Consider the following 23,175-nt stretch of genomic DNA (forward strand, 5'->3'; position numbering starts at 1 on the left):
ATTGAAGCCAGGGCTTCACAAGCTAGGCAGGTGCTTTGCTATTGTGCTGCATCCTCATCCCTTTTTATCTTATTTTGAGATAGGGTCAGTGCTGGGAATGTATAGAACAATTTTCTTTCGAGCACAAGGCCCTGGGTCCCAACTCCATCCTGGATGGCAAAAATCAAAATTGAGAGAGAGTCTTGCAGTTGCCAGGCTGCCTTAGCCTCCTGACTAGCTGTAGGTGTGTGCCACAATTACCCAGCTTCTCCCCTTTCTCTTTCCCTTCTTTTCCCCCTCCTATCCTTCCATTGTTTGGAGGTTGAGCCTTCTTGCTTGCTGTCCATCTGTCAGTCTGTCTGTCTCTCTCTTCCCCCTTCCTTTCTTCCACCCTTTCCTCCTTTCTTTCTCTGCAGTGCTAGGGATCAAGCCCTTCCTTCCCTTTTTCCTTTCTTCCTTCTCCCTTTTTATTCCTATTTCCCTCCTTCCTTCCTTTTTCCTTTTCCTTTTCTTTCAGAGAAGAATTCTCCATTTCTTGCCTGAAGTATACGTCACTATGTAATATCCCAAACCTGGTGGCTTGAAACAGCTGGCATTTGTTACTGTTGTGTGTCTGTGGGTTGAGTAGGTTTGGCTAGGAGATTCTCATTCAGAGTTTGTTGTGGTTGCAGCGGCTGAGGCTAGAGTCATCTCAGAGCTGTACCTGTCTGGCAGTTGAAGTTTGAACAGCTGTCCTGTCCACATGGCCTGGGCTTCCTCATGGCAAGGTGGCTATGTTTCAAGAGCAGGCATCCTACAAAACAGGCAGAGCTGTATGGCCCTTTCAGACATTGACTGGGAAGTTCTTATTTTGGGGGGCATGTCTCCTTCACCAGTTGTAGTGAAGTCCTATTCATCTTGAAGTGGAAAGGGTGGGAGGAAGGAGTGTCAAAAAATCTGCAAGTTGGGTGTAGCTCAGTGGTAGAGCAGTTGCCTAGAGTTCCAGCCTCAGCCCCAGCTCCATCACCAAAAAAAAGAATTTTCAGATTTTTTTAATTTTTTTTTTTTTTTTTTTTTTTGTACCAGGAATTGAACTCAGGGATACTCGACCACTGAGCCACATCTCCAGCCCTATTTTGTGTTTTATTTAGAGACAGGGTCTCACTAAGCACTGAGTTGCTTAGTGCCTCACTTTTGCTGAGGCTGGCATTGAACTCTTTTTTTTTTTTTTAATATTTATTTTTTAGTTCTCGGCGGACACAACATCTTTGTTGGTATGTGGTGCTGAGGATCGAACCCGGGCCGCACGCATGCCAGGCGAGCGCGCTACCGCTGAGCCACATCCCCAGCCCCAAGGCATTGAACTCTAGATCCTCCTGCCTCAGCCTCCTGAGCCACTGGGATTACAGGCATGCACCACTGCACCTAGCCTAACATTTCCTTTGCGACTACTAAAATGAAAGCTGGGAAGAAGACACAACAGAGACTATGTGAGAGAGATCATTAGCAGGGAAATACTTTTTATGTTCTTCTGGAAGACAGAATGTCAGTAGAGGAATGGTAAATGATAAAGCAAAGATAGACAAACCCCAGGATACATACACACAGACACACACAAATGCACATAAATAGACTCTGCCTTTGGAAAGCAAAGAGGCTTCAGACTGGAAATAGCAGGTGTGAGATGATGCGGGGTTTGCAGGGCTGATAATGGGGATGAGCTGAATGTGTGTAGACAAAAGGCATTAATTCTTGCCCTGACCCCCAGTCAATAGACCAAAACAGCCAAGAGCCACACACATGTACTATAATGGTTTTAAAATATATAAAAATTTGCCAGGCATGTGCTGCACACCTGTAATCCCAGCAGTTCCAGAGGCTGAGGCGGGAAGATTAAGAGTTCAAAGCCAGCCTCAGCAATTTAGTGAGGCCCTAAGCAACTCAGTGAAACCCTGTCTTTAAATAAAATACAAAATAGGGCTGAGGATGTGGCTCAGAGGTCAGGTGCCCCTGAGTTCAATCTCCAGTACCAAAAATCAAAACAAAACATGAGAAGCCAGGCATGGTGGTACATGCCTATAATCCCGGCATTTTGGGAGGCTGAGACAGGAGGATCATGCGTTCAAAGGCAGCTTTAGCAATTTATCAAGGTTCTGAGGAACTCAGTGAGACCCTGCCTCAAAATAAAACAAACAAAAAAAAGGGCTGGGTAGGGCTGGGGCTGTAGCTCAGTGGTAGAGCACTTGCCTAGCACGTATGAGGCACGGGGTTCGATCCTCAGCACCACATAAAAATAAATAAAGATATTGTATCCATCTACAACTAAAAAAAAAATTATAAAGGACTGCGGATGTGACCCAGTGGTTAAGTACCCCTGAATTCCATCCCTGGTACAAAAAAAAAGAAAAAACACACACACACAAAAAAAATGAGAGAGAGTATTTTCAATAGGTAGTAAATGAAATATCTGATACCCTTAGGTGTTTTTTCCTTAGGTATGAAGGAAAGGACTTTCCTCAGTGGGGGTGGGAGGATAATTTAGGCAGAGATGAGGAAGGGAGTAAGATAAGAATGAGCATTGCATGTTTGTGGACTTAGAGTAGAATAAGGATTTCGTACCATGAAAATTTATGAATGGAAATTTTTTTCTTTCTATTAAAGATTACTTTAGTTTCTGTAATCAAATCCATGTAGATAAGACCTTACATATTTGATACAGTGCGTTACCCATGTATAAATTGAAAAAAATTAAGGTTACTATTTCTGGACATATTAACATATTTCTGTTAATTTCTGTACAATGCTTACTCAAATTGAAAACTGGGCGACTTTTTCCAAAGTTGACAGCACAGCCAGTGTTTTCAAAATTTTGAGTTATTTGTGTATGTTGTGTGTTTATATGTTTATTATATATATATATATATATATATATATATATATTTGTATATTTATATAAAAAGACCAATAATAGCAGTATGTATGCATCAATAGCAGCCTCAGCTTTTCCAGATTTTTTTAGTCATCTGAACAAAATTGTAGAAACATCTAGCACACTCCATTAAAAGGGGTGAGGGATTGGTAAAAAAGAAGCAGAACCTGAGAAAAAATTCTGTAACTGTTGTAATACTTGGCACCATTTTTTTATTAGCTTCTTAATTATCATATGAAAAGAAAGATTTCTAGAATAATGACATTAAAAGCAGCTCTGATAAAGCACAGTCACTACTGCATATGATAAAGTAGATACAAGAGGTTTTACATTCAGAGGTGTGATATAGTTCTGTCCCACGTCTTTTATATTGGAGGAAACAATTAAAAAGGCATTTATGAGACTGGATTCCACTTTAGGATGGAAATTTTGAAGTGCATGGTTGTTTGATACTATGTTGACCAAAACCATAGGGGACAAACTGGAGGGGCCTTTCTAAAACTGCTTAGTTTAATGGTCAATCCAAAGGAAAGGGGCTCCTGCAAAGGTCCTGTGAACTGAGCAGATGATTCCAAGCCCTGGAGAGTCTCTGAGGAGAGGGTAGCTCAGGGGCAAAGGAGCAAGGTGGTAATGACATTCTGAGGGCAGATGTTGATCCTCTTCAGGAAGGCTTAAGGCAGTGGCAGGAGGAGCAGGAAAGGAAAGTACGAGCCCTCTCAGAGATGGCGTCTGAACAGCTGAAGCGGTTTGATGAGCTGAAGGAACTGAAGCAGCATAAAGAATTTCAGGATTTAAGGGAAGTGATAGAGAAGAGGTGAGTATCCCTGAATTACAACTGAGATGTTCATGTATTCAACTGAAACTCTTTCCCTAGAGGAATTCTAAGGGGAAAGAGTTGAATTTCTGAGTCCTTAAATAGCAAAATAAAATAAGTGGAGACGAATATAACCTGGAAAATGATCATCCTTGGGTTTGGGGAGAGGGTGAACCATCTTGAGAAGCATCCCTGACTATTCTTCCTGCGATTTCATTTAGTACCAGGGAAGCCCTGGGCCACCAGGAGAAGCTGAAAGCTGAGCATCGTCACAGAGCCAAGGTCAGTGCCTGGGAGATTCAGGGAAGGTATATTGCTATCTGTCTATAGCCTGTCTGAAGGGTCAAGTTCTGTCAGTCATCCTGGAGGACATGCCCATATCATGCCTCTGCACTACTGACTTCAGGAATTCATTTTCCTGCTCATCTGTAGGCATATAAAGCACACCTAGTACTCTAGAAGTGTGGAAAGAGAAAGGCCAGGAGCCCTTCAGAAAGAGTGACACAATGATCCTTTCTATAGATTCTCAACCTGAAACTGCGAGAGGCAGAGCAGCAGCGCTTGAAGCAAGCAGAGCAGGAACGACTGCGGAGAGAGGAAGGCCAGGTTCGCCTGCGGAGCCTCTATACCCTGCAGGAGGAGGTACTGCAGCTCAACCAGCAGCTGGACACCTCCGAACAGCACAAGGACCTGCTGAAGGTGGACCTGGCTGCCTTCCGGACCCGAGGCAACCAGCTGTGCAGTCTCATCTCTGGGATCATTCGGACCACTTCAGAGGTGAGAAGCCTTAGAGTGACTGTTTTTCTATCTTTGAAATGGAGTACCTTATCTGGGTATGGTGGCACACACCTGTAATCCCAGCTACTAGGAAGGCAGTGGCAAGAGAACCAAGTTTGAGGCCAGCCTAGGCAACTAAGCATGACCCTGTCTTAAAAAGCAACACCAGCCAGCCTTGTGTGGTAGTGCACGTCTGTAATCCCAGTGGCTTGGGAGGCTGAGACAGGAGGATTGCAAGTTCAAAGCCAGTTCAGCAAAAGTGAGGTGCTAAGCAAGTCAGTGACACCCTGTCTCTAAATAAAATACAAAAGAGGGCTGGCGATGTGGCTCAGGGGTTGAGTGCCCCTGGGTTCAATCCTGGTATCAAAAAAAGAAGCAGCACCAGGTGCAAGGGTGCATGCCTGTAATCCCAGCAACTCCAGAGGCTGAGGCAAGAGGATCGCAAATTCAAAGACAGCCTTAGCAATTTAGTGAGGCCCTAAACAAACACAGTGAGACCCTGACTCAAAATGAAAAAGCAGGCTGGGGATGTGGCTCAGTGGTTAAGTGCCCCTGGGTATAATCCATGGTTCAAAAGAGAAGGATTTAGCCAGGTGCAGTGGCCCACACCTATAATCCCAGCACCTTGGGAGGCTGAGACAGGAGGATCATGAGTTCAAAGCCAGCCTCAGCACGGCGAGGCACTAAGTAACTCAGTGAGACCCTGTCTCTAATAAAATATAAAAATGGGCTGGGGATGTGGCTCAGTGTTTGAGTGCCCCTGAGTTCAATCCTTGGTATCGTCCCTCCCTGCTGCCCCCACCAAAAAAAGGACTGGCTTAGTGGTAAAGTGCTTGCCTAGCATGCTGGGTTCCATCCTTGAGGCCACAAAAAATAAAACAAAGATGAATAAAAAAATCAATTAGGGCTGGGGTTCTAGCTCAGTGGTGGAGCACTTGTGTAGCATGCCTAAGGCCCTGAGCTTGAACACCAGCAGTGCAAAAAAAAAAAAAAATAGTTTATATGAGTTCTAAGTGTTCAAGCATTTATTTATATTGAAGCAGAAGTTTTATAGTTTATTACTTTTGAATTCTCTTCATGGGTTTTGTTTACGTTTCATTTTGTAAAATTACAAACCAATACAGGAGTAGAAAGGATAGCATAATGAATCTTTACACATCCATTCTCTAGCTCAATAGAGGTCGGTGCATGGCAGCCACACTTTATCTATACCTCCAAAGTTTAAAAAGACTGCTTTTAGCAAAATACTGATGTCACATGTAAAAATTTAGTAATTTAATATGATCAAATATCTAGTCGGTGTTCAGATTTCTCTGACTTACAGGTAAGTGATGCTTACCTGTAATATCAACCTCTCAGGAGTCTAAGGCTTAGCAAGAACCTGTATCAAAATAAAAGGACTGGGGATATAGCTCAGTGGTGGAGTTACAGATTCAATCCCCAGGGGGCCCTCGTGGAGGGGGAGGGTATAGAGACATAATTGTTCAATAATTAGAAAAGTAAGTTCAAAATCACCTTTAAAACATTTGTTGCAAATTAAAACAACATTGTAAACTAGCATATTGGTTTTTTGTTTGTTTGTTTGTTTGTTTTTTAGTCAATGGACTTTTATTTTTATTTATTTATATGCAGCGCTGAGATTCCAACCCAGTGCCTAACACATGCTAGGCAAGCATTCTATCACTGAGCTGTGACCCCAGCCCTATAATCACATGGTTTTAAAAAATTACTAAAAATTACTATGGCCGGGTGCAGTGGCGTACACCTGTATTTCCAGCGGCTGGCAGGTGGGGAGGTAAGGGGGAAGCATCGTGAATTCAAAGCCAGCCTCAGCAATTTATCGAGGCCCTAAGTGACTAAGTAATTCAAAAAACAAACCTTTTGGGCTGAGGTTGTGGCTAAACGGTAGAGCGGTCGCCTCGCACATGCGGGACTCTGGGTTTGATCTTCAGCACCACATAAAAAAATAAATAAGTGAAATAAAGGTATTGTGTCCAACTACAACTAAAAAATAAATTAATACAAACTAACAAACTAAACTGTTTTTTGTTTCTGAATAAAAAAGGGCTGGGGACGTGGCTCAATGGTTGAGTGCCCCTGAGTTCATCCCTGGTACCAAAAAAAAAAGCCAACTTTATTCTTAGATACTATGGATGGGATGGTCAGTCTTAAGAAACTAAGGAGCCAGTTAGTATCAGAGTGTTGGGTATTCCACTGGCCCAATAATTCCACTTCTATGGATGTATTGACTTGTATGAGGTATGATTTAGCCCCACAAGTTTTCCTAGGGAATGAATTCCAAATGCTGTCTGTTCCACTCTGCCAGAGTGGCTATCCCACAGCAGAGAACCAAGCTGAAGCCGAGAGAGCCCTGCAGGAAATGAGGGACCTCCTCAGGAACTTGGGGCAGGAGATCACCAGAGCCTGTGAAGACAAGAAGAGGCAGGATGAGGAGGAGGCCCAGGCCAAGCTGCAAGCCTCACAGACACATCAGGGGCCAGGGCCCCACACACAGTCCCCAGTCCCCACCCAGGGCCCAGGAGGGACACGGAATGAAGGTGGGTCTTGGTGTGAATACAGTCTTGTAACTCAGCCTAAGTTTCAGAACTTGGTGAAAAGAAGCAAGGGTATATGGCCAGAGGTTGGGAAAATTTAACCAAAACTTACATATAACATATTTAGTTTCGTTTGATGTGGAGCCTGATTTCATATCATAGCACTTTGCATGAAGATTTGAAGTCTGGGGGCTGGGGATGTGGCTCAACCAGTAGCACACTTGCCTGGCATGCGTGCAGCCTGGGTTCAATCCTCAGCACCACATACAAACAAAGATGTTGTGTCTTCTGATAAAAAATAAATATTAGGGGGCTGGGGATGTGGCTCAAGCGGTAGCGCGCTCGCCTGGCATGCGTGCGGCCCGGGTTCGATCCTCAGCACCACATACCAACAAAGATGTTGTGTCCGCCGAGAACTAAAAAATAAATAAATATAAAAAAAAAAAAAAAAAAAAAAAAAAAATAAATATTAAAAAAATTCTCTCTCTTTCTCTCTCTGTGTCTCTCTAAAAAAAATATTTGAAGTCTGTATAATTCTGGCAAATATATTATTCCAAGTATTGCTATTACTGAGTATTTTAAGTAAATATATACAGATATATGTTCACTTAATATGTACAAAACTCAGTACAGTATAGTGTTTGAGAGTATGGGCTCTGGATGGAGCCCAATCACTGGATCTAATTGTACTTACTAGCAGTGTGACCTTGGCCAATCACTTAACCTTTCCATTACCTGTTTCTTTTTCCAGAAAATGGAGATAATAAGGGCTGGGGGGATAGCTCAGTAGTAAAGCACCTGCCTAGCATGCAAGAGGCCCTAAGTTCAATACCTGTCACCACATAAAAAAATAAAAATAAACAACAACAATAAAATGATATCTTTAAAAAAATTGAGATAATAATAATAGTATCTACTTCATAGTGTTATTGTAGCTATTAAAGCAATTAATATGGGCTGGAGACATAGCTCAATTGGTAGAGTGCTTGCCTCACATGCACAGCCCTGGGTTCAATCCCCAGCACCAAAAAAAGCAGTTAATATGTCAGAAAATGGTTAGCACAGTTCATGGCTCATGTAACATGTTCAGTAACTACCAGCCACTATGAAATCTTGTCTTATTCCTTAGACCTCCAGGTGAAGGTCCAGGACAGCACGATGCAGTGGTACCAGCAGCTGCAGGATGCTTCTGCCCAGTGTGTGTTGGCCTTTGAAGGTCTGACCAGCAGCAAGGATAGTCAGGTAGGGGAGGTGTAGATGGCCTGATGGTGCTCCCCATAGCCTCCTGTCACAGAGGAGTATAGCTGTTGTGTCACATTCCCTAATCCTGAGGGTATCTACTCAGTTTTCTTCAAAATATTCTCACTACTCACTATTCTTTTCTGGCAGGCCAAAAAGATAAAGATGGACTTGCAGAAGGCTGCCACCATCCCTGTGAGCCAAATCTCCACCATTGCGGGTGAGTCAGAGGATTGAAAGCATGGCCCTTTGCCTCATTGTCTTGTTTTCTGTTTCCAAATCTACTTAGCTGTAAGGTTTCTATGTAAAGAATATGTTCAGGCTCAGAAATATGACTTAATGCTAGAACACTGGGCCAGCCTTATGTGAGACCCTGAGTTTTATCTCTAGCACCACATACACACATAAAAGGGTATGACCAAACAAATGTTGGCAGTTGCATTGAGTACATGTAAATGGTATGAATCCCATTTTTCTTTCCTTTTTCCTCTCCAATGCATAGAAAGAAGTTACAAGGTAATCATGTATTTTTTGTACTGCGGATTGAACCTAGGCATACTTTATCACTGAGCTACATCCCAGTTCTTTCTCTTTTATTTTTTTTTTGGGAGGGGGGGTTCAGGGGGTACCAGGGATTGAACACAGAGGCACTCAACCACTGAGCCACAATCCCCAGTCTTGTTTTGTATTTTATTTAGAGCAGGGTCTCACTGAGTTGCTTGGTGCCTTGCTTTTGCTGAGGCTGGCTTTGAACTTGTGATCCTCCTGCCTTAGTCTCTTGAGCCGCTGGAATTACAGGCATGCACCACCTTACCCGGCCTCTATTTCTTTTCTTGAGATAGGGTCTCACTAAGTTCCTGAGGGTCTCACTATCTCATTATGTTGCCCAGGCTGGCCTCTAGATCTTCCTACCTCAGTCTATGTAGTAGCTGGGATTACAGGTGAATGCCACTGTGCTCAGCTTAATTTGTTTTTACTAAGCTATGTATCAATAGGAAATTGTTTAGAATGGCTTTTAACTTTAAAGTTGAAAGTTACTGTTGCAGACATCATGAAAGGAACCTTATGACTTGTAGTCTTTGCTTTTAAGTCTTACATTAGCTTTTGCAAACCCCAAGCTTGCCAGGCTAATACTTTAGGACATATTTCTTTTTTCTTCACAGACTGAGATGTAGAAAGTAAAGGGGCTAGGAATGTAGCTCAGTTGTAGTGTCTGCCTAGCATTTGTAATACCCTGCTTCCCATCCCCAGTATGGCAAAAAAAAAAAAAAAGTCATAAACTGAGAGGTTGATACCTTTCTTCTTGTTCTTCTTGTTCTCCTTCTCCTTTTTTTTTTTTAATTTTTTTCTTTTTTTCACCAGGGATTAAACCTAGGGATGCTCTGAGCCACATGAGCCACATCCTCTAGCCCTTTTTTATATTTTGTTTAGAGACAAGGGCTCACTAAGTTGCTGAGGCTAGCTTTGAACTCACAATCCTCCTGCCTCAGCCTCCTGAGCTGTTGGGATTATAGGCGTGCACCACCGCACCCGGCTCAACACCCTTCTTTTTTTTTTTTTTTTTTTTTTTTGTAGATGGACACAACACAATGTATGTGGTACTGAAAATCGAACCCAGGTCCTGCCCGTGCTAAGCGAACACTCTACTGCTGAACCACAATCCCAGCCCCACACCCTTCTTTTTTTAAAAAAATATTTATTTTTTAGTTATAGGTAGACATAGTATCTTTATTTTATTTTTATATGGTGCTGAGGATCAAACCCAGTGCCTCATGCATGCTAGGCGAGCACTCTACCTCTGAGCCACATCCTCAGCCCTCAACACCCTTCTTAAGAACAGAGATTATTTATTTTTCCACAGCTATAAACAAGGACACCTATAAATGAGACTGTGCCATCCCTGGGCAGAGGAGTATGCACAGGTAGAAAGTTGCTCTCACTTGTATTGGGCCCCAGTGCCCCATTAACTTGTCACCTAAAAAATAGGAATCGTGCATTTCCTGCCCTTGAAAGCCTTATGGCAAAACTCATTTAACATGTTGTTGCCTGAAATTCTTTCTGGAACAAGGCAAAGTATAAATAAACACATATCACTTGATAGAATTTAAAGTGTTCTTTCCCTTGATAGAAACAACGAGGGCTGGGGATGTGGCTCAAGCGGTAGCGCGCCCGCCTGGCATGCGTGCGGCCCGGGTTCGATCCTCAGGCCCGGGTTAGCTCGATCCTCAATACCACATACAAACAAAGACGTTGTGTCTGCCGGAAAAAGTAAAAAAAAAAAAAAAAAAAAAAAAAAAAATATATATATATATATATATATATATATATATATATATATATATATATATATATAAAAAGAAACAACGAGTGGGGAGAGGTGTCTGGACAACCACCCCACACCTTCACTGCTCTCCTCAACTTCTCTTGGTTCTTACCCCTCTCGCAGCCCTGACCTCCTAGTTGCCTATTTCAGGCTGAGGGCTACCTTCCTGTCTTAGCTTACCTTTCGCCTTTGCCCTTGTTCCCATTCCCTGCCTTTCTTTCCTGTTTTCTGCAATTATTCTCTTTTACAGGCTGCTTTTCCTCAGCTTTCAAATATATGTGAGTCTCACATTATAAGTTTCCCTTGATCCTCTGCTTTCTAATTTTTTTGCTTTATCACGTTTCCATATGACACTGTTGATTATTCTCTTCTCTAAAAATTTCAACTCTCCTTCAGCCTGCATGACAACATTTCTTTCCAGGTTCTGCTTCTCTCTCCCTCGTAATCCTTTGTGGGGTCCCAGTCTCCTGTCCCCACCTAATTGTAGGTGTTTCCTAGAGATCTGCTCATATCTCTGTTATTTTCCTCCTATGTCCCCCCTCTTGACCAAGACTCTTTCTCAAGTCTGTCCTGGTTTGTTTCTTTCCTCTGAGCTTCAGATTCTCTAGCTCAGCCTCCTGAGGGCCATCTCTGGTGGATTTCTCTTAGCTACCACCAGCTTAGTGTGGTCAAATCTGAATATGACATCTTGCTTATGCCTCTTTCTTCCTATTTCCTGAGTAATCAGTCACCCTGTTATCAGTTGCTATGGCCGAAGCCAAGAGTCATCTTCCTGACTACTTCCTGTTTCTTTCTCCACATCTAATTAGTTTCTAGTTTTGCTCTTTTTCGTTTTTTACATATGGCTTAATTTCTGTTTCTCTTTTAAGTCCTTGAGAATTTCCAGGGCAGCCAGACACAAGGCATACTCTAGAATTCATTTTCAATGAGTATTGAATTAGAGGAAATAAAAAAAAAAAAAAGACCTCCTTTCTATCTCTGAAAAAGAGGCAAATATGCATGAGTCTTTAGATTTGGAGGAAAATTTAAATGAGGACGTGGTTGCTTATGGATCTGGGAGGCCATGTCAGGCATATGGAAAGGCTGGGAGAGAGGGGTGGGTGGGGGACTCAGCCAGTGGGGATTTTTGAAACTGCCCTTAACGTAGCAATAGACTATGATGTAGCTGAGTGTGACCTAGGGAAATTTTTATGGAAATATATATTTTTAACATTTCAGTAAGGTTTGGGTCTCTATTTCTGTTTTTCTGGGATTATTCATTTTAGGGTTTCTGTGGTGTTTCATTATTTGATTCTTGGTTCCCTCCTGAATCTTTTTTTTTTTTTTTTTGAATAGGATTTTTCTGAGACTTGTTACATTTTTTTTTAAAAAAACAGGATGACTTTTATTTTTTTAAAGAGAGAGAGAGAGAGAGAGAGAGAGAATTTTAATATTTATTTTTTAGTTTTCGGCAGACACAACATCTTTATTTTATTTTTATGTGGTGCTGAGGATTGAACCCGGGCCGCACGCATTCCAGGTGAGCGCCCTACCACTTGAGCCACATCCCCAGCCCCGACTTGTTACATTTTTGAAGTGTTTAGAAACTTTGTTGGGTATTCTCAACTGGAGGTGATATGTTAATTAAAACTTTTTTTTTTTTTTTTAATCAGGGATTGAACCCAGGGGCTCACTACTGAGCCACATCCCCAATCCTTTATATTTTTTATTTAGAGACAGGTTCTCACTAAGTTGCTTAGGATCTTGCTAAGTTGCTAAAGCTGGGTTTGAATTTGTAATCCACCTGCCTCAGCCTCCCAAGCCACTGGAATTACAGATGTGTGCCACTGTACCTGGAAAAATTTGATTATAAATAATGGAAACAAATTCAGATCTGCTTAAGAAAAAAGAATAGTGTTTATCCTAAAATCAAGGGATATTTCCAATAGCAGGAATGGATAGGGTCTTAGGAGCTAGAAACTTTAGTTCTCTGTTCCTCTCGTCTCATTTTCTCTTTCTCCATCTCCATTCTTATTTTATGGATTCCTGGTCTTTGGTTCATGGGCAGGTGTCAGACCCCACTACTTCCAGAGTGCATATGTTGCAGGCCAGCACTTTAAGGAATTGACTTTCGTTGCTCAGTTTACTTAGCCTGACTGCCTAGTACCTACTTGTAGGGCTGGGTACTCAGGGTCTTCTATCAAACATAACGATTAGGAACTATCAGCTTTTCTTAACTATGACAAATAACTGAGATAATCAGCTTATAGAGAATAGATTTGTTTTCTCTCACATTTTTAGAGATTGCAGTCTAGATCAGTTGGCCCTGTTGCTCTTTGTATGTGGTAGCACATCATGACCCTAACGGTCAGAAGGTGAAAAAGAGAGAGAAGAAGAGACCATAGTCTCACAGTCTCCTTGAAGGGCATGTCCCCGGTGACCTGAAAACCTCCCAAGAAGCCCCATGTCTTTTTTGTTTTGTTTTGTTTTAATTTGTTACACATGACAGTACAATGATCTTGTCATATCATACATTTGTATCAGATAGGGTATAATTTCTCATTTTTCTGAGTGTACAGGTTGCAGAATCACATTGGTCATGCAGTCACGTATATACATACAACAATAATAATGTCTATTTTATTCTGCTTTCCCCCCAAGAAGCCCCATGTCTTGAAAAGTTCCTCCATCTCCCAGTAGTACTGAGCTGGGAAGTGAGCCTATACCACATGGATCTTTGGACTTAAAGTTCAAGCTCTCACAAGATCCCATTCCTTTGTCTTTGAGGATGTAGGAGGCCCAGAGAAAGGGAAAATCATCTCAAGTTGGGAAGATCCTTTAGCAGGTTCTTCCTAAAGGTGCAACTAATTCCTCTAGGGATAGCCACCACAGTCTGTGAGATCTGTAACACTTATTTTTTTAGTTGTTGATAGACCGTTGTTTGTTTGTTTCAATTTTTTTTTAATTTATATGAGGTTCTGAGATTTGAACCCAGTGCCTCACACATGCCAGGCAAGTGTGCTACCACTGAGCCCCCAGCCCCAGCCCCTGTAACACTATTTAACAACTGTTTTTCTTTTCTCTGTCGTGTGTCAGTTTCAGAATTAGTTCATTCCCATTGGGCACATTAGTACAGCCTGTAATCTCTCAGCTACTTGGGACATTGAGGCAAGAAGATTACAAGTTCAAGGCCAGCATCGGTAACTTAGTGAGATTCTGTCTCAAAAATTAAATAGAAAGGGCTGGGAATGTAGCTGAGTGGCAAAGTACCCCTGGGTTCAATTCCCAGTAACTAACACACACACACACACACACACACACACACACACACACACACACACACACCTGCCCCTGGGTTCAATTCCCAGTAACTAACACACACACACACACACACACACAACACACACACACAAATTCATTCTCAAGTAAGGAACTTCTTTGGAATAGTACCATGACTTGTATATTTTGCAGCCCCCGTAACATGAATTTGATTTTTATATAATTTTTTGCACCAGTGTTTTTGCTTTTGGCTCTGAACTTCTGTAGAGGATCACGGTTGGATTTCTATAGAGGCTTGGTGATCACTTGATGAAAATAGATTGACGCATTTGTTGTGCCTTTTCACTGACTTTTTCCCTGTCATGCACAGGTTCTAAGCTGAAGGAGGTCTTTGACAAGATCCATAGCTTGCTTTCTGGAAAGCCTGTTCAATCTGGTGGGCGCTCTGTATCCGTCACACTTAACCCACAGGGCTTGGACTTCGTTCAGTATAAACTGGCAGAGAAATTTGTGGTAAGAAACTCAGAGGTATGGGAAGAGGAGGCTGGTGTACACCTTTTTGGGTATTAATTAAAATTGTCCCCCATCTCTTTGTTCTCAGAAACAAGGGGAAGAGGAGGTGGCCTCTCATCATGAAGCAGCATTCCCCATCGCAGTTGTGGCGTCTGGGATCTGGGCGCTCCACCCCAGAGTGGGGGACCTCATCCTTGCTCATCTACACAAGAAGTGTCCTTACTCTGTTCCTTTCTATCCAGCTTTCAAGGAGGGGATGGCTTTGGAAGACTATCAGCGGTAAAGTTGTTTTTCTCCTTATTCACTCTCTCTAGGGTGATTAATAGAATATAAATAGAATTGGATTTTTTTTTTCCTCCTTCTCACAGTTCTGTGTACCTTGAAAATTCTGTCAGAAAGGTCTTTGATGTAACTTTTGGGATTTGTGGTGTTAGATATCAATAATAATAGTTTATTAGAAAGAATATTAGACCTAGAATCTAGTGGTCTTAGAAATTATCCCTGCTTTTCATCTTAAGGGCTTTGCAAAAATGGGTAGATTATTTAACGTCTTTGAGTATTAGTTTTCCTATTTGTAAATGGGGTATTGATAGCCATTACCTTCTGATTTTACCTGTGAGTTTACCCTGCAGGGCTTTTGTGAAACAAATTTGTTGGCGAATACCAGTGCTTTGTTATAATGTTAAACATAACAATATTATTACTTTTAGCCATGAAAAGTAATCTCTGGTTTGTTACCCTTATTGTGGCCTTGTCACATTGAGTTTTTCTCTTTCCATGTAGGATGCTCGGCTACCAAGTGAAGGATTCCAAGGTGGAACAGCAGGACAACTTTCTAAAACGCATGTCTGGGATGATTCGTCTCTATGCTGCCATCATCCAGCTCCGGTGGCCGTATGGAAACCAACAAGAAGTGGGTAGAAAAGGCTAACTGCCAGTAATGAGAGGTTGGATGAGGGTCCATGTTGGTGATTCCACCCACAGCAAACATTTCCCTTGGTGTCAGGTTTCTGTTATTGCAGCAAAATTCCTGAGAAACAGCTTACAAGGAGGAAGGGTTCATTTTGGCTCATGGTTTCGTAGGTTTCAGTCTGTTCAGCTGGCTCCATTGTTCTTGGACCTGTGGTGAGGCAATACTTCACAGCAGGAGTATGTGGTAGAGTAAAGCTGCCCATCCACAGCAGCTGGGAAGCAAGAGAGGGACAGGCAGGGGTGGGGTCCCAAAATCTCCCTCAAGGGCACATCCCAGTGGCTGACCTCCTCCAGCTAGGCTCTGTCTCTTTAAGGTTCCATCATCTTGCAATAGTGCCACAGGCTGGTGACCAAGCCTTTAACACATAGGCCTTTGGGAGACACTTCCAAACCATAGCAGCCTTCCTTCCGAATCACTCCAGTGAAACAATGAGGGAAAGTGTCTGGTAGCTTCACAGGTTTTTGTTGTTGTTTTGGTTTTTTTGCTTTACTAAGGATTGAACCCAGGGCCTTACACATACTAGGCAAGCACTGAGCGATATATTTTTCAACCATTTTTACTTTATCTTTTTGAGACAGTGTTCTGCTAAGTTGCTCAGGCTAGCCTAAAATGTGTGATCCTCCAGCATGTTTTCCAAGAGGTGCACCATTGCATCTGGCTTCATAGACCAGAAGAGAGGCTATTATAAGTCAATCATTAGATTTAGAAGGTATTCGGGATTGAACTCAGGGAATCGTGCATGCTAAGCAAGCACTGTACCACTGAGCCCTATGCTTTTTTATTAGAGGGATGAGCAAGAAGTTGTCATCTTATCCCTGGTTGGGGCCTTGGAATCTATCTAGGTCCCATTGCTTACCTCACAGATAGGCAATGGAAGCATACAAAGCTGGAGGGATTCATATCTGTCAGTGACAGAGCCATGGCGGGGTTCTGGGCTTTGACCTCTCAGCTCATTTTTTTCTCAAGGAGTACAGGTAGAGAGGTAGAGAAGTTAATAGACTTCGAAAAAATAGAAGTTGATTGAATCCAAGAAGTTTTTATTGCTGTGTCTAGGTTTTAAGCTAAAGGTACCAAGAAAAATAGAATGTCAATAAGAGCCATACATATTGGTGCATATCTATAATCCCAGTGATACGAAGGCTGAGGTAGGATTATGAGTGTAAAGCCAGCCTGGGCATCATAGCAAGATTCCATCTCAAAAAAAAAAAAAAAAAAGTTTTAAGCTGGGCCTGGTGGAGCATGCCTGTAATCCCAGTGGCTGGGAAGGTTGAGGTAGGAGGATCACGAGTTCAAAGCCAGCCTTAGCAACAGCGAGGCACTAAGCAACTCAGTGAGACCCTGTCTCTAAATAATATACAAAATAGGGCTAGGGATGTGGCTCAATGGTTGAGTGCCCTTGAGTTCAATCCCTGGTTATGCTCCCCGCTGCCCCAAAAAAAAGGTTAATACTGTAAGTATTGGCCTATGGAATCTCTGAAACTGAAGTTGTTGTATGTGTCAAAGGGATCCTGTAAAGAAGGTATGAGAATGTACACGTTGTTTAGAATATTTAAAACCAGAGTTTGAGGCTAGGGAAAAAGCTCAGGTGATAGAGTGCTTGCCTTGCAAGCACAAGGCCCTGAGTTCGATCCCCAGCACCAAAAAAAAAAAACAAGAGTCTGTTTAGCCTGTGTTATTTCCGCCTTGTGGCATTTTCCTGGGCGAAATGATCTTGGTGTTCATGTCTACTTGGTAGTAGCTGAATAACGTGGAGAGTTTAGATCTCTGAATAAAATGAGATCAAATCATGGTAAAACTTCTCTCCTCATAGATTCACCCTCATGGCTTAAATCATGGCTGGCGCTGGTTGGCCCAGATCTTAAACATGGAACCTCTGTCAGATGTGACAGCCACTCTCCTCTTTGACTTCTTGGAGGTATGTAATTTAGATATCACACAAGAGAAAGCCAGTGGTTGAGGTGGACTCAGGAAATTGAGTGACAAGGATGGGTAAGCAGTGTAGAAATGAGCCTGGAGGTGAGCAGTATTTATTACACCAGTGTTGCAGATGTTTTTTCCAAACCACAAGAAAGCTCTGGCTTTCACTTTTTCTAAGCATTGTACTTGCCTTCACTGTGTAGATGTTTTTTTTCCATTACCAAAATAAGAAAATGGTGCATCCTAGCTTAAGTTAAAAAATAGCATTAGTTTTAGTGATATAGAAGTGACTCCCACAACCAAGGTAGGACATGCAATTGAATCTCTTTAGAGCATGGAACCAAGGCACTGGAATATCACCAGGCACCAGGATAGTCTCTCTGTGGCACCATATGACTTTCATAACCACTGTCTCTGCAAGCTGCCTCACTCTTGCTCTGTTGGCTAACATTGCCAGTTTCTCTGCATGTAGTAGGGGAGGCGGCAGTCCTGGCTGTCACTCATCTCAGCATGATCACTCAATGTTTTGGGACCAATATTTCACTGTTCTGAGATTCCTTACTTCCAGGAGAGAAAATACCATACCCAGCTTGGGTCAGGTATCTTCCCTATCTAGAAGGCTATATACAGTTCTGTCTGCCTCTAAGGGACCACCACATTTAAAACTAGTTTGTTTAGCTTGTGTTATTTCTGCCTTGTGGCATGTCACCCCAGTAGGGTGACAGCAAGGGTTTCCACGGAAAGTAGATACTTCTTAAAGAATGCTTAAGGACCGGTCGTAGTGGCGCACGCCTGTAATCTCATGGCTTGGGAGGCTGAAGCAGGAAGATCGCGAGTTCAAAGCCTCAATAGTGGTGAGGCGCTAAGCAACTCAGTGATACCCTGTCTAAATAAAATATAAAATAGGGCTGGGGATGTGGCTTAGTGGTTGAGTGCCCCTGAGTTCAATTTCCAGTAACAACAACAAAAAAAGAATGCTTAGGGAACATGCCATAACAGGTCTGGGGCCATTTCACCAGTAATGCTAGTAGTTCCTAGTTGCCTTTTAGTTCCTGGAGTCATATACACTAACAGTGAGCCTGAATCTTTGAGAACACAAGTTGTATCCCCTATTTGCTTCTTACTAGGGTTGGGAGGGTGCCAGACCTTCAGAACGACTTGGGTTTGGTAGAGTAAAAGAAGAATTGTTCACTAAGACCTGACAGTCTGTGTATTGCTATATACAGAGAAATGCTTGTGGTAGAAGAGTGGTTTCTTTCCATTTATTCCCTCGTTAGCTAGCTCAGTAGTATGGCTGATATTTTTTGACAGGTGTGAAAGGCAAAGGCTGATCCCACTTTGTGGATCTGTCCTGGGAGTGGATTTTCCTCCCTGCCCTCATGGTTCTTGTCTTTTCTGTTAGGTGTGTGGGAATGCCCTCATGAAGCAGTACCAAGTCCAGTTCTGGAAGATGATACTACTCATCAAGGAGGATTATTTCCCAAGGTATCAGGCTTATTGAGCAGGCAACTGGGATTTAGTTAGTAACAGTAGTGAACCAGGTATAGAGACCCTGGAGTGCTATTACATGCTATTTTTCACTGAAATTAAAAATGCTAGGGGTGTAGCCAGTGGTAGAGCACTTGCCTAGCTTGCACAAGGCCCTAGATTCTAACCCAGCACTGAAAAAAATTTTTTTAAAGCCTGTGTTAAGGGCTGGGGTGGTGGTTCAGTGATAGAGCACTTGCTTAGCATGTGTGAGGCACTGGATTCAATTCTCAGCACCATATATAAATAAATAAAATAGGGGCTGGGGTTGTGGCTCAGTGGTAGAGCACTTGCCTTGCTTATGTGAAACACTGGGTTCAATTCTCAGTACCGAGTGTAAATAAATGAATAAAATAAAGGTCTGTCTACAACTGAAAAGTTAAATAAATAAACAAATAAATAAAAGTCCATGGATGACTGACTAAAAAAATATGAGAGGAAAAAAGCCTGTATTAAGGATCACATCTTTTTACTCCTGTACATCTCTGTTATTATTTTTTTTTGCTTAAATTTTTTAGTTATAGATGGATATAATACCTTTATTTTATTTATTTATTTTTATGTGATGCTGAGGATCCAATCCAGTGCCTCATGTGTGCTAGGCAAGTGCTCTGCCACTGAGCCACAACCCCAGTCCCCTATACTTCTCTTTTATATTTGAATAAGTACTTTTGAACTCTAAACGAGAGTCTTTTTAAAATATTGTTGATTAAATGAAACACAATTAGGAAAGTCTTAGAGTAAGATATCTGGCATTTTTAAAAATTGTTCTTTCCCAGGGTCCCCCAGATAATCTAGGATGGTGATTATATGTAGCCATGAGTTAAGCCAAGAGGTTAAGTCCCCTCATTAAATCAGATGAGGTAACTAATGGCAAAGCCCTGATCACAAAGACCCTGGAAAGGAGTGTGCTCTCTTCTCCTTTTTCTCTGGCTTGAAAAGGTTGAGATCATTTGGAAGAGCAGCAGTACCCTTAGCTTATTAGCCAGCCCTGTGAGTCAGTGGGTCACACTGTACTCCAGATCAGTAGTGTGCTGATACACACCCTCCCAAAGAGGTGTGTATCATGGGGGGTTCACAGATCTCCTTTGTCTCCCTGTAGAATTGAAGCCATCACAAGCTCAGGACAGATGGGTTCTTTCATACGCCTCAAGCAGTTCTTGGAGGTAAGATGCCCTCAGCCTAATATATCTCAAACTGTTGACCTGAGACTCACCTGAGCCTGACAAGTCCTGCACCTCCAAACCCTGATGGCAGCCTCCTCCTCTAGATCATCCCAGCCCTGCTGTTTGTTAATGATTCCCACTTGCCTCTCTCTGGACTGGGGCCACCATTTCATCTTCTTCCTGCATGTCATTCTTCACGCTGCCTGTGAAGCAGCCACCCTAAGAGATGATTAAAATATATAATGAATCTTCTCTCACTAATACTTTTTTTTTTTTTTTTTTTTTTTGCTGATACTGTGGATGGAACTCAGGGGTATTGTATCATTTAACTATATCCCCAGCCCTGTATTTTTTGTTTGGTGGAGGTTTTTTTTTGTTTGTTTTGTTTTGTTTTTTTACTTTTGTGGAACTGGGGGTCTAACCCAGGGCTTTGTAAATGCAAGGCAGATGCTTTGCCACTGAGCTTCATCCCAACCCCATATTTTTTTATTTGGAGACAAAGCTGGCCTTGAAAATTGCAATCCTCCTGCCTCATTTCCCAGGTAGCTGAAATTACAGGTGTGGCCACCATGCCTGGCTTCATCAATACAAGTTTTGCTTATTGACCAAATTTCCTTTCTCTATCTTGGGTTTGGGAAACTGGTAAATGTGGTCACTTTTCTCCACAAGAAGAGACTATACTTTCAGTTGGACTCTACCCCTATTTCCAACTGCCAAGAAGTTTTAAGAGGTAAATTTTCACAAATAATTTGAAACTCCATAGTAGGTGTACTAAAATAATCCACTGATTTTGAGCTTCTAGGAGCCCCGTTGGGAAAATAGTGATGGTGACAGATGAAGCCACGCTGTAGGGAAAAGGATGGAACAGGCGTAATAACAGCACTTCATTTATTCTAGTCTTACACAGAACCATCAGTCTTACTTGTGGGCTTTTTCCTTTGTCTACTCTTCCATAGGACTTAAACTTGCTGTTTGTCCCTCCAAATTTCTTCCAACTGTAAAGTATAAGATACAGTGTTATTAGAAACTCATTCTGAGCCAGGTATGGAAGCATACACCTGTAATTCCACTCAGGAGGCTGAGGCAGGAGGATCACAAGTTCAAAGATGGCCTCGGCAACCTGGCGAGACCTTGTCTCAAAGTGAAAATTAAAATATAAAGGGCTGGGGTGTAACTCAATGGTTGAGCACCCCTGGGTTCAATCCCCAGTAATGCACACTCATTCTCTTTTTGTCTTAACTCATTCTCTTTTTTCTTTCCCTGACCAGAAATGTTTGCAACGCAAGGAGATTCCTGTCCCCAAGGGCTTTCTGACTTCCTCCTTCTGGCGTTCCTGATGTTACTCCCATCACCCAACATCTCCACTATATTGTGAAGAGGCAAGAATAAAGCAACTGAAGATAGTTGTTTTTGGAAGAAGTCATGTTAAATTTAGAAATTTGTCAGTGTGTGTTTTTACATATTTGACCATGTGACTAGGAGAGAAGATTTTCACAAAATCTTGGTAATTCCTTTACAGGTTTGGTAACTCATTAAGGCATCCACATGCTGGATTAAATAGAGCTGGCTTTTCTGTTTTTTGTAAAATTTGTGAGCAGAGGTGTTTAGTACTTGGTCTCATCCTTTATTTCCTTTGTCTCTGAGTGTCTTTCAGAAAGTTGGTGATACATTAGCCATTTTACTGTGAACTAGTCTGAGCCCACCATTTCACCCCTTCCCCACCCCTGTTCAGACAAATTCCCAGAAAGAGATTCGTAAGATACCATTCAAAGTATCATTAAATGTTAAAGCCAAATCCTTACATGCATGTCTGGGTTATGATGGTTTTGCCTTTCTCAGCTTGTGAAGCATTTCTAAATGCAGAGGAGATGAGTGATGTGTAGTTAAATAAAGACATTTGGGAGGAATTATAATTTTTTTCATGTTCCAAGTAATGAATGATGATTAATTTGCCGACTGAAGCCACTGCAAAAATCCAGAATTTGAATGTTCAGATAAAAATTGCAAGTTGTTTTATGGAAAGACTCATTCTCTATTATACTGCAGAGGCAGCAGCCAAAGATCTGTCCCTCTACGCTGAGTGCTTTGTGGGCGTATGTATTCACTGGTACCCAAGTAGCTTGAAGTGACCCATTCTATAAATCCTGACTGCAGTGCCAAAAAATAAGTAATAAAGCTTGATTTTTTTTAATATCCATTGCTGATATATAGTTGACTTAATATAATCAATTTCCTGCACTTTGAGTTGTATAAATCATTAGAGGAATTGTGTTCCTGTAGTACACGAATCTACGTATGGAATGATATGTATTTCTTCCTCTTTTGCCTTTTTTTTGTGTGTGTGTGTGGTACTGAGGATTGAACCCAAGGGTGCTTAACCACTGAGGCATGTCCCAGCCCTTTTTATATTTTATTTTGATACAGGGTCTTGCTAAGTTGCTGAGGCTGGCCTTGAAATTTGGATCCTCCTGCCTCAGCCTCCTGAGTCACTAGGATCAGACATGTGCCACTGCTTCCAGCTGTTTCACCTTTTTTTTAAAAGAGATAGAGCTGGGCACGGTTGCACATACTTTTGAAATCCCAGTGATGCAGGAAGCTGAGGTAGGAGGATCACAAGTTTAAAGCCAGTCTCAGCAACTTAGTAAGACCCTGTCTAAAACAATAAGAAGGGCTAGGGATATGGCTCAGAGGTTAAGTTCCCCAGGATCATTCCCCAATACCAATAAATAAATAAGTAAAACATTTTTTAAAAAAGGGGAAAAAATTGAATATGAAAAATCACTGGGGACTGGGGATGTAGCTCAGTAGTAGAGTATATCGTGTGAAGTCCTAGGTTCAGTCCCTAGCACCAAAAAACAAACAGAGGCTGAGGTTGTGGCTCAGCAGTAGAGTGCTCCCCTGGCACATGTGAGGCCCTGGGTTCGAGCCTCACTGCCACATAAAAATAAATTAATTTTTTAAAAAGGTATTGTATCCAATTACAACAAAAAAATAAATGTTTAAAACAAACAAAAAACTCTCAATGGACAAGATGATATTAAGGTATCTCATAGTAACTTTTTTTTGAGGGGGGTACCAAGGATTGATCTCAGGGGCACTGAACCACTGAGCCACTTCCCCCGCCCTAGTTTGTATTTTATTAGAGAGAGGGTCTCATTGAGTTGCTTAGTGCCTTGCTTTTGCTGAGGCTGGCTTTGAACTTGGGATCCTCCTGCCTCAGCCTCCC

The 23,175-nt window shown here is 42.0% G+C and overlaps 2 protein-coding genes across 2 annotated transcripts in view; one reads left to right on the plus strand and one right to left on the minus strand.

Moving 5' to 3' along the window:
- LOC144254352 (cytoplasmic dynein 2 intermediate chain 2-like) overlaps nucleotides 1-723 on the minus strand; it is a 3,912-nt gene extending 3,189 nt beyond the window's left edge. The window contains exon 1 of the mRNA XM_077797364.1: nucleotides 683-723. Coding sequence (XP_077653490.1) covers nucleotides 683-723 — 41 coding nt within the window. The remainder of the gene's footprint in view (nucleotides 1-682) is intronic.
- A 2,835-nt stretch (nucleotides 724-3,558) lies between these two features.
- LOC144254627 (mRNA export factor GLE1) lies at nucleotides 3,559-22,142 on the plus strand. Its single transcript, XM_077798013.1, has 13 exons — nucleotides 3,559-3,701; nucleotides 3,923-3,983; nucleotides 4,224-4,478; nucleotides 6,805-7,036; nucleotides 8,163-8,275; nucleotides 8,423-8,492; nucleotides 14,224-14,366; nucleotides 14,455-14,645; nucleotides 15,150-15,279; nucleotides 17,150-17,254; nucleotides 18,659-18,741; nucleotides 19,886-19,949; nucleotides 21,218-22,142. Exons 1-13 carry the CDS (start codon nucleotides 3,610-3,612, stop codon nucleotides 21,284-21,286), a joined length of 1,608 nt encoding a protein of 535 aa, XP_077654139.1. The 5' UTR covers nucleotides 3,559-3,609; the 3' UTR covers nucleotides 21,287-22,142.
- The last annotated feature ends 1,033 nt before the right edge of the window (nucleotides 22,143-23,175 follow it).

The sequence above is a fragment of the Urocitellus parryii genome, chromosome 4 (genome assembly GCF_045843805.1).
Source record: "Urocitellus parryii isolate mUroPar1 chromosome 4, mUroPar1.hap1, whole genome shotgun sequence".
NCBI classification, from domain to species: Eukaryota; Metazoa; Chordata; class Mammalia; order Rodentia; family Sciuridae; genus Urocitellus; species Urocitellus parryii.

Excerpts from the sequence above, each read along its gene's own strand:
- LOC144254627 (XM_077798013.1), top strand. The coding sequence starts at position 3,610 with ATGGCGTCTGAACAGCTGAAGCGGTTTGATGAGCTGAAGGAACTGAAG. Across the intron at positions 17,255-18,658 it reads TCCTCTTTGACTTCTTGGAG|GTGTGTGGGAATGCCCTCAT; the intron begins GTATGTAATTTA and ends CTTTTCTGTTAG. Across the intron at positions 18,742-19,885 it reads AAGGAGGATTATTTCCCAAG|AATTGAAGCCATCACAAGCT; the intron begins GTATCAGGCTTA and ends GTCTCCCTGTAG.